The following is a 9,961-nucleotide window of genomic DNA, read 5'->3' on the forward strand; positions in this document are numbered from 1 at the left end:
TCCCGTCTGGTCTGGAGCCACAGTGCCAAGGCAGTGAGCCGCGGAGCTACCAAAGCAACCCTGCTCTCAATCTTTCTTCCCCTCCCAATTCATTCAACGTCCTGCATTCTGCCCCACACCCTGGATCCCAAGATCACACGCACTGTCCTCCCACTGTGCACGTTGGGCCACTGCTACTTTTTGACCTGCATAGTTGTGGACGCTCTTTCCCTGGTGCTCCCTTGGACGAGCTCCGTGAAGGAATTAGCGTTGCTAGAATTAGATTTAACTCCAGTGTCTCTGAATGCTGATGAAGAATCTATGCTGTTACTAAAATGCTTGATGTGTGTTTGTTGCAAACCTTAACACAGCTAGGGTAACAACAATATAACTGATCAATAGGGGCAAAAAAATTAGAAAATACTCACTCCTTCAAATGCCTCAGAAGAAATACAGCTGCTTTTCAAAGTTTAAACCAAAACCCAAACTCACTGCCATCAAGTCGATTTCGACTCATAGCGACCCTATAGGGTAGAGTAGAACTGCCCCATAGGGTTTCCAAGGAGTGGCTAAGAGATTTGAACTGCCAACCTTTTGGTTAGCAGCTGAGCTCTTAACCACTGCGCCACTAGGGCTCCAATTAGGAACTGTAAATACAGAATCCAAACTTATCAGCCACTCAAGGGTCGTTCTGGTTCCCTTACAATGTTTTGGGTTTATGCGTCCTCCCATTTTACTAAATACTAAATTCTCAGCTACAAATAAAATATCCTTAAGACCAAGCTGATTTCTTTGTGTCATAGAGACACATGCTAGGGATGCCTGCTTTCAAAGAGTTCTGTTTCCAAACTGGCATCTCAACAGTGCGTCAGGAAGTGGTCACATTATATTACTTAAGAGTTAATTACAGTCAATATCACAGCTGAATGGGTGTCACGCCAGTCTTTCATAATATTTACAAACTTAAACATTTAGCAAAGAGAGACAGCGTGGGGAAATGAAGATCATTTTTACTGTTTGTCACTTAATAAAAAGATATATAAAATTCTTTAAAGGACGTATGTCCTAAGAGGTATGTACTCTGTAAGTTTAAGCTCCCTAAACTTTGTCTAAAAATGGGAATTTAAAAACATAGAAAAACACAGATAAATGTGTCAAATTACTATTATAATTTTCCCCCGTTACGCAGTAATTTGGAAACCCTGGTGGCGTAACGGTTAAATGCTACAGCTGCTAACCAAAGGGTCGGCAGTTCAAATCCACCAGGCGCTCCTTGGAAAGTCTATGGAGCAGTTCTACTCTGCCCTATATGGTCACTATGAGTCGGAATCGACTCAACAGCACTGGGTTTGGTTTTCTGGGTTATGCGGTAATTGAAGCTCTTGCCCTTAAACTAGAATTCAGGATCGAACTGTGGAGCTTGCATTAGTTACAGGGGTAAGTACCTTATTAAAGCTTCTACAACCAAAAAAAAAAATCAGGTTATTAGTAAAACTCAGCCAAGTAAAACTGTCCTTTAAATATACACAAAAAGATGTATAAAAATCTGTTTTCCAGAGTTTTTACATACATACTTTTTCTTTAAGCCAGGATAATATCTGCAGGTCACAATAAAAATTAACCTAATATTTCCCCACTGTGGCACTGAGCTTTTTTGGGGGGACTTTCTGTACAAGTTATAAAATATGACTAGTGACTTCACGAAGCCCTTACTATACACACAGTGGTACAACTGGTTTACGTGCTTGGCTGCCCACTGAAAGGTGGGCGGTTGGAGTCCATCCAGCGGTGCCTTGGAACAAAGGCCTGGCAATCTACTTCTGCAGGATCAGTCCTTGAAAACCCCGTGGGGCACAGTTCTACTCTGACACACTTGGGGCTGCCACGAGTCTGAGCCGACCCAACGCACATGGTTTGGTTGCTTTGTCTTACTGTTCATGTCTGATCACTACAGAAAAAAAATGAGAGGAAGACACACGAGTACATGAAGTGTCCATTATGAACCCCATCATAAAAGTCCCCTCCAGCAGGTTACATTACGGTTTTAAAATAATCCACTTGTCTTCACGAAAACATGTGTAAGTATAGATCAGAGTTTCTTCTTTGCTGAAAGCTGGGGGCTATCCTGTGCACTGTAGGGTGTTTAGCTATGACCCTGGTTCTGTCTACAAGTGGCCAGTAGCACACACACCTCCCACCAAGCTGTACCAACCGAAAATGTCCCTAGAAAATATCCCTAGACGTTGCCAGACGTCCCGAGGGGCAAAACCAACCCCAGCTGAGAATCGCTGCTTTATACGCATGAATGTACTCTTGGCATCTTTAAATACACCAATGCTTCCAATTAAATAAAGTCATATAAAATGTAAATGGTGGCTTACAAAATCACACGGGAATAAAACAATTTAGCTAGACCTCAACTTATGGCTACTAAAAACTAACATTTTAAACCAATCTGACACACCCGACGAAAGCTACTCTTAAACTAATGGAAGTGCTTGATAAACTTTTCTCCCTACCCTAAAAAAAGGCACTGAAGCAGTACATTTTTTAGAAAGCCGCCTTCCTCAGTTACTTGAGGTTCACATCTTACAAACACCTACATTTTAAATTTCAGATGTTAAGCCTTAAAAAAAAAAAACACGATAGACAAGTATGAAATACTTAGCCTTTGTATTAAAAAGGGCAAGGATCATGAACCAAAAGGAGCCCTGGTAGCGCAGCGGTTAAGCGGTCGGCCGCTAACCAAAAGACCCGCAGCTGGATCCCACCAGGCCGCTAACCAGAAGGCCCGCAGCTGGATCCCACCGGCCACTAACCAAAAGGCCCGCAGCTGGATCCCACCAGGCCGCTAACCAGAAGGCCCGCAGCTGGATCCCACCAGGCCGCTAACCAGAAGGCCCGCAGCTGGATCCCACCAGGCCGCTAACCAGAAGGCCCGCAGCTGGATCCCACCAGGCCGCTAACCAGAAGGCCCGCAGCTGGATCCCACCAGGCCGCTAACCAGAAGGCCCGCAGCTGGATCCCACCAGGCCGCTAACCAGAAGGCCCGCAGCTGGATCCCACCAGGCCGCTAACCAGAAGGCCCGCAGCTGGATCCCACCGGCCACTAACCAGAAGGCCCGCAGCTGGATCCCACCGGCCACTAACCAGAAGGCCCGCAGCTGGATCCCACCGGCCACTAACCAAAAGGCCCGCAGCTGGATCCCACCAGGCCGCTAACCAGAAGGCCCGCAGCTGGATCCCACCAGGCCGCTAACCAGAAGGCCCGCAGCTGGATCCCACCGGCCACTAACCAAAAGGCCCGCAGCTGGATCCCACCAGGCCGCTAACCAGAAGGCCCGCAGCTGGATCCCACCAGGCCGCTAACCAGAAGGCCCGCAGCTGGATCCCACCGGCCACTAACCAAAAGGCCTGCAGCTGGATCCCACCAGGCCGCTAACCAGAAGGCCCGCAGCTGGATCCCACCAGGCCGCTAACCAAAAGGCCCGCAGCTGGATCCCACCGGCCACTAACCAAAAGGCCCGCAGCTGGATCCCACCAGGCCGCTAACCAGAAGGCCCGCAGCTGGATCCCACCGGCCGCTCTGCGGGAGAAGGTGTAGCAGTCTGCTTCTGTTAAGGTTTCAGCCTTGGAAATCCTATGGGGCAGTTCTACTTTGTCCTATAGGGTCTCCGTGAGTCGAAATGGGTTTTTTCTGTTTTTTTTTTTTATATCACGAACCAATATTTAATTACCCATTTGTACTTTGCCTCAGAGCAAGCAAAAAAACACCACGTATTACAAAAACAATTTGACACAAAACTAAGCTACTGCGTGTCAAAATACAGAACCTAGCGGAGGAGAAAGAGCTGCTGTCATAGCACAAAACTAGTATCTCCGTAGGCCCGGCAGGATGCCCGCTGCGGTGGGCCGGCGGCCTGCACGGGGCCCTCCTGCCACGGGCTTCCTTCCCAGCGCTCGTCCTGCCTTATCACCCCGATCTTCACTGCCTACCGATGCGGCGCCTTTTGGATCTTTGGATCCGGTGACAAACAGGAGGTGTGCTGTTCTCAGCACCCCAACGATTGTTAAAGCAAATAATGATTTTTGTTGTCACTCAAATAACGACGAGCGCGCGTACCCTCATTTTGCCTTCACTTGGATACGAGCTTTATGAAAACGGTAAGATAACAAGGATTTAGGTAACAAATACAACATGCAAGCATCTGACCCACTGCGGCCGCTAAGTCTCTACAGCAGTTCATCATTTAAGAACATTTTTTTAAACCCCACTTACCGTAAACCAAAAATACATACTTTGATCGTGTAAAAACTCACATCACAAGATTCACAGAGCAATCTTTATAATACGCAGAAGGAAAACACACAGGGCAGGAATCCTATTTTCAACTATTATTTTATCTCAAATAGAACTTGGTATTTTGGAGCCAAAACCCACACCGTGCAAAATTCATCTCTTCCCCTCTTTTCTGCCCTAATGCTTTGTTTAGATTTATCGGTGGCCCCAGCTTATGGGCTGCGATGTTACCACAAGGAACGAGTCTAGGAATCCTTGGGGACAACAAGCCTCCTCCGTGTCGACCGAACGTTTGAAGATTTACCGTATGAAAAACTGCTTTTCAAATATAGGTCAAGCTTTACAATACTTTAAAAGCCTGAGTTGCTGGTAGCTTTTTGTTGTGTACTTAAATAACCACTAAAGATAAAGCAGCTGTTATACACGACGTTCTGAGACTTTCAAACGCCCAGAAAAAGTGATGGTAAAAAATGGAGTTTTCATATCTGAACTGGTAGTATGGCATACTTTGCCTAGACAGAATGGGGTGCCCCTCCCAGACTACGGTTTAAAGGAAGGGTTCATGTCTTATTTATGTTTGGCCTCCGTCCCCGTACTACAGGGTCGCTATGAGTTAGAACTGACTCGACAGCACCTAACAACAAACCCTCGATGAACCTGGTTGCACAGCGGTTAGGAGTTTAGCTGCTAACCAATAGTTTGGCTGTTCGAATCCACCAGCCGCTCCTTGGAAACCCTATGGGGCATTCTACTCTGTGTTATAGGGTTGCTATGAGCCGGAATCAACTTGATGGCAATGGATTTGGTTTGGTTTGGTTTTGACCCTCAACCGTTTTTAATAGTGTCTTACGCAGAATAAAACACTCAATAAATGTTTGATGAATTAAAGGTTTTTTTTTTTGTTTTTTAGCTCACTCTTCTCATTAACAGCCAGTTTATACTTCTTTCATACATAAAGAAACTAAGGCCCAGAGAGAGAGACCTGTGAAGACACCAGTCAGTAATGGACAAGCCAAACCAGAAGACACCATTCGGCCAAAAGGCTAACATTTTAACATTTTAAGGCAAAAGAAATAATTTCTCAACCAAATCAATCTTCACCCCACCAACCAAATGAAAAGTCAAATCCTTCACAAATGCCCTCTGGAGCCACTTGGGAGGGAAATAAAAAACCCCTGTCAACTGCTAACATGTTAACTGGAATTGCATGAATGCAAAGTATAAATCTGAACTGTTCACAAACGTCTATCCCATTCACCTGAAAGAAACGCCTTCTATTAGGGAAAGGGTCAGATGAAGGTCAATTAGGTTTCTCTACACTTAGTAAAAGGAGCCCTGGTGATGCAAGGGTTAAGAGCTCAGCTGCTAACAGCAAGAACCCAGCTGCAGGAAACAGACCTGGCTATCAGCTGCTGAAAAGATTTACAGCCTAGAAAACCTCATGGGGCAGTTCTACTCTGTCGCGTGGGGTTGCGATGAGTCGAAATCCACTGACAGCACCTAACCACAGGGCTTAGTAAATCAGAAGTTGCAGGTGGTTTACTGATAGACACCATTTGGACTTAGCCACTGAATTGTTTAAATATAAACAGCAGTGTTCTAAAGGGTAAAAAGGCCTTGACAAGAGGCAACTTAAAATTCACCCTATTAAGTAGCTTCATCTTTACAACAATTCTGAGTCTGGAAAAACAGGTCAGGTGTGTCTGGTTTTTGTTTGTTTTAAAGACATCTAGTCGAGGAACCTAGAGAATTACAGGGATTTCTTAGTCTGAGCTGTTTTTTAGACTTGTCAGTTACAGCTCTGTGTATTGTCATCACGGTGCCAAAGGTGCTTTAAATTAATGTGAATTTATAACCAATTTAGCATGTCAGAGAAGTCCTAAAGCTAACCGAGATACACTCTGGCACCCCCTAAAACTTGGGGTGGGAAGTCAGTGATCTAGAATGCTACTTTCTGGCAAACGCTTAGCAACACAGTCTTATAATGACACCTCAAACAAGTTCAAAGAAAAATCTTGCTGACCAATCATTAAGTGTGTGAATTTAAGACAAACCAAATCAAAACTCGCTGTCGTGGAGTTGATTCCGACTCATAGGGACCCTGAGGGACAGAGCAGAACTGCCCCATAGGATTTCCAAAGCTGTAAATCTTTACCAAAGCAGACTGCCACATCTTTCTCCACTGGAGCTGCTGGGTTCAAACCGCCCACCTTTCAGTTAGCAGCTGAGCGCTTTAACCACTGCACCACAGGGCTCCACTTGTCTTCTATACAAAGGTGGATAACGGCAATCTCTCCACGTCGTGAGAGATACTACCACACGTAAGCTATCCAGCTGCATAAAAGATACTTGATAAATTAATATTTACAGAGTAGAAGGAAACTGGAAGTCACGTGGAGAGGTATGGGGCCCCCAAACAATTAGAATCTGCGTGTTCAGTTTATACCTAAATTCTTATATAGTTCATCCCATTTGAAAAGCATCTCAGAGTCCAGGGACTGACCCTGGGGAATTCTACAGCCCAACAGCCAAGGTCAGGCATGAGAGTCTTTGGGGTGCCTGGATAACCCTCTGGGTCACAGTGATCTCTTGGGGTAACCATCCCCGAGAGTGCGCGCGCCCACACACACGCCCTGGCCCAGGGCTGCACTCACCATCACCAGGTGGCACCGGGATGGCAAAGGGCGCACGCTCTACCTTGACCGGACGCTGGGCGAACGAGGAGCCCTGGCCGGTCAAGCCCTTCTCAGCCGCCTGGTCCCGGCAGGCCGCGTCTCCAGGCGTGGGGCCTCCCCGGGGGTGCGCGGGGCCCCCGGCGGCAGCCCGGGCGCCCAGGATACGGTCCATGTCGTCGAAGAACTTGCAGACCTTGCGCGCAGGCCCGCCCTTGGGGAGCCCGTCCTTCGCCTGGTAATACTGGCGCTTCAAGCCCTTGATGCGGACGCGGCACTGCTCCGGGGTCCGCTCGAAGCCCACCTGGGCAAGCCTGCGCGCCACGTCCCGGTACACATGGCTGTTCCGAAAGTTGCCGTCCAGCGCCGACTGCACGCCCGCTTCGCCCCAGATGCCCAGCAGGGCTCGCGTCTCCAGGTCTGACCACAGGAAGCCCCGGGTGTTGGCGATCATCATCCCAGCCCGGGTGGGCGCGCACAAAGGGGGCGCGAGCCGGGAAAAGGCCGGGGAAGGAAAAGCCAGACGAAACGGCGACCCGGTCGCCAGGCAGAGCGGGACACTCCAAATGCACGCGCCCCCGCTGCGCTTCACATTTCTCCTGAGACTGGGGGACCCAGGCCAGAGGCGGCCGCCCCCACTGCGCTCCTCCGGACGCGGAAACAAAGTTTAAAAGGGGGTGTAGAGCAGCGCTCCGCGCCCCATTCACATGCAAATACACCGTGAGGCGAGAGCGCTCAGCGACGACCCCGCAGCAGATAGTCACTCGTGCCGTCTCCGGTGCTCGAACCACCAGCCTGCGGCGGTCCGACCAGCGCCCGCCCTGGCCCGGCTCTCTGCGCGCGCCGCGCCGATCAAAGCTCCCTTCCCAGGAGAGCGCACACCCTCCTCTCGCCGACGCCCCGAGCCCTCGGATGCACCTCCCGGCGCGTGCCCGGCTCCGCACCCGCGGCCGCCGCGACCCTCCCCACCGCGCCCGCTCCCCTTCCCGCCGCCTCCCTCCGGTGCCACTCACGCACCGACGTCCCGCCTCCCCCACCCTCGCTGGGGTGCACCAGTGCAGGCACCCCCAACCGGCCGGCCTTCCGCAGGATCGCGCCCAGGCCAGCGGGATCACAGCCCGGGGCGCCTGGCTCTGCCCCAGCCGCGCTCCCAACGCGCCACCCCGAGTGCGCTCCCGATGGCGCCTCCGGGAACCTCGGCGGCGCTCCTCCCCGATCCTCCTCGGCCTCGCGCGCAGGCGGCTCCCCTGCAAGCGTCGCCCGCACGGCAAAGGCACGGGCCTCCCGCCGGGGAGAAAGGGCCCCGAGGCCGAGCGTACCTGCGCGCAGCGGCAGCCAGTAGAGCGCCAGCGCCGACAGGAGCAGCGCTGCAAAGGCCGCGCGCGTGGCCAGGGCCCCGGCTCCTCCCCAGGCGATCATAGCTCTGCAGCCAGGGTCCGGCTCCCTCTCCCCCGTGAGGCCTAGATCGACCTTACCTCGCCTGCGCGCCCGGGACCCGAGGGCAGCGCGCGCAGCTAAGCCACCCAAGCGTGGAAGCACAACCATCGGACGCTCCTTCCGGGTTCGCGGCCCAGCCTGCGCCGCAGCCGCCGCAGAGCCGGTTCCCGACGCGCAGATGGTCGGGACTGCCGGGCTCGCCCCACCCCCGACCGCCCTCCACCAATCACCACGCGGGCTCCGGTGATTGACAGGCGCGAGCAGCTTGGCCCACGGTGTTTTGGTGTGAGAGCAGACTCGTGTTAGCAGTTCGAGGCCTGGTTTGCTTTTATCGTTCTTTTTGGGGGGCATGGGAAGTTATAGATAATGAGTGAGGCAAAGCTGCCCAGTTGGCAAACAGGTTGCAGTAGAACAGTTGCCGGAGTTGGCACTGGGCATCGTAAAGGGAGTGCTCCAGGACTGTTTTTGTCTTGCTGAAAATATTATTGTTGACAGACTGGCTGGCCTGACCCAGACTGGAAAAACCCCCGATAGCGTGGCCCCCGAACATCCTTTTAGCTCAGTACTGAAGTCACTACTGAGGTTCACCCTTCAGCCAAAGATTAAAATTAGACAGGCCCATAAAACAAAATGAGACTGAAGGGGCACACCAGCCCAGGGACAAGTACTAGAAGGCAGGAGGGGACAGGAAAGCTGGGAATGGGGAGCCAAAGGTCAAGAAGGGAGAGTGTTGACATGTCGTGGGGTTGGCAACCGATGTCACAAAACAATATCTGTACTAACTGTTTAATGAGAAGCTAGTTTGTTCTGTAAACCTTCATCTAAAGTTACTGGGGGCCCCTTCCTCAGTTGCACTGAACCAGTTTCATGCCGCCGGATAAGACTATGGAGGCCGCTTAGAGTCACACAAGCAAATTTATTTTGCCAGCAGCTAGCAAAAGGAGACAGTAAGGGCTAGAACCTTCAGAGAGGCTGTCTCACCGATTTGCCTACAAGCCAAGTATTTAAGGGTTTCAACAAGCGGGGAAGGAAGGGTTTTGATGCTTATTCATGAGGTTCTGGGGGGAGGACAGAGATTTCTGAGAGGGGGTTGGGTTATGCAAATGCAGGCGCACATACAGGATGTCTTCAAGATGGAAGTCCTTCGGTTTTCCTTGACTCATTGTGGGCTGTGACGCAGGCACACTGGGTCCCTTTGTCACATGGCCCCCTTCAGCTGGCGGGCACAGGAAGGACAAACGGTAGTCACTTTTACTTCTCTTGCACACTCTGCTCCTGTAGAGTCCTGCCACAGCTACACTAACCGTTCATTTGCAGCGTTTCAGTTCCTTCCACCGCTCAACCGGTACCCCGTGCTCACAGGGCCTGTATGTTCTGTTCTGATCCCCAGTGGGTGGGCCAGGTTGTTCATTCCACTCTCTGTCCTGCTTGTCTTTTTCAAGGCCTATGTGCGAAGTGAGGGAGGCCCAACCAGCCCTGCTCCAGGCTAGTCCCATCTCACTGTCTCAGTACAGTAAAAAAACATATTATTGTCAGGTCCGAGATTTACATCTCCAGTCCACATATCTCCCCT

At 50.9% G+C, this 9,961-nt stretch overlaps 2 protein-coding genes across 4 annotated transcripts in view; both read right to left on the bottom strand.

Moving 5' to 3' along the window:
• The window catches only part of NAXD (NAD(P)HX dehydratase), a 49,626-nt gene extending 40,240 nt beyond the window's left edge, over window positions 1-9,386 (bottom strand). Inside the window, exon 1 of one of the 3 annotated variants that reach the window (XM_010594012.3) lies at window positions 8,427-9,374. In XM_010594012.3, the coding sequence (XP_010592314.2) occupies window positions 8,427-8,739 (313 nt within the window). In that variant the 5' untranslated portion in view covers window positions 8,740-9,374. Of the gene's footprint in view, window positions 1-8,270; window positions 8,402-8,426 lie in introns of those variants that run through there. The other 2 variants (XM_023553199.2, XM_064275229.1) reach the window with 2 other exon arrangements.
• Window positions 5,690-7,838, bottom strand: LOC135228555 (zinc finger and SCAN domain-containing protein 29-like). Its single transcript, XM_064275230.1, has one exon. It carries the CDS (start codon window positions 7,406-7,408, stop codon window positions 6,794-6,796), a length of 615 nt encoding a protein of 204 aa, XP_064131300.1. The 5' UTR covers window positions 7,409-7,838; the 3' UTR covers window positions 5,690-6,793.
• Window positions 9,387-9,961: the final 575 nt, after the last annotated feature.

This window comes from Loxodonta africana, chromosome 23 (assembly GCF_030014295.1).
Source record: "Loxodonta africana isolate mLoxAfr1 chromosome 23, mLoxAfr1.hap2, whole genome shotgun sequence".
NCBI lineage: Eukaryota > Metazoa > Chordata > Mammalia > Proboscidea > Elephantidae > Loxodonta > Loxodonta africana.

Bases quoted from the DNA above. Each gene is read 5' to 3' on its own strand.
- LOC135228555 (XM_064275230.1), bottom strand. From the start codon at position 7,408: ATGATGATCGCCAACACCCGGGGCTTCCTGTGGTCAGACCTGGAGACG.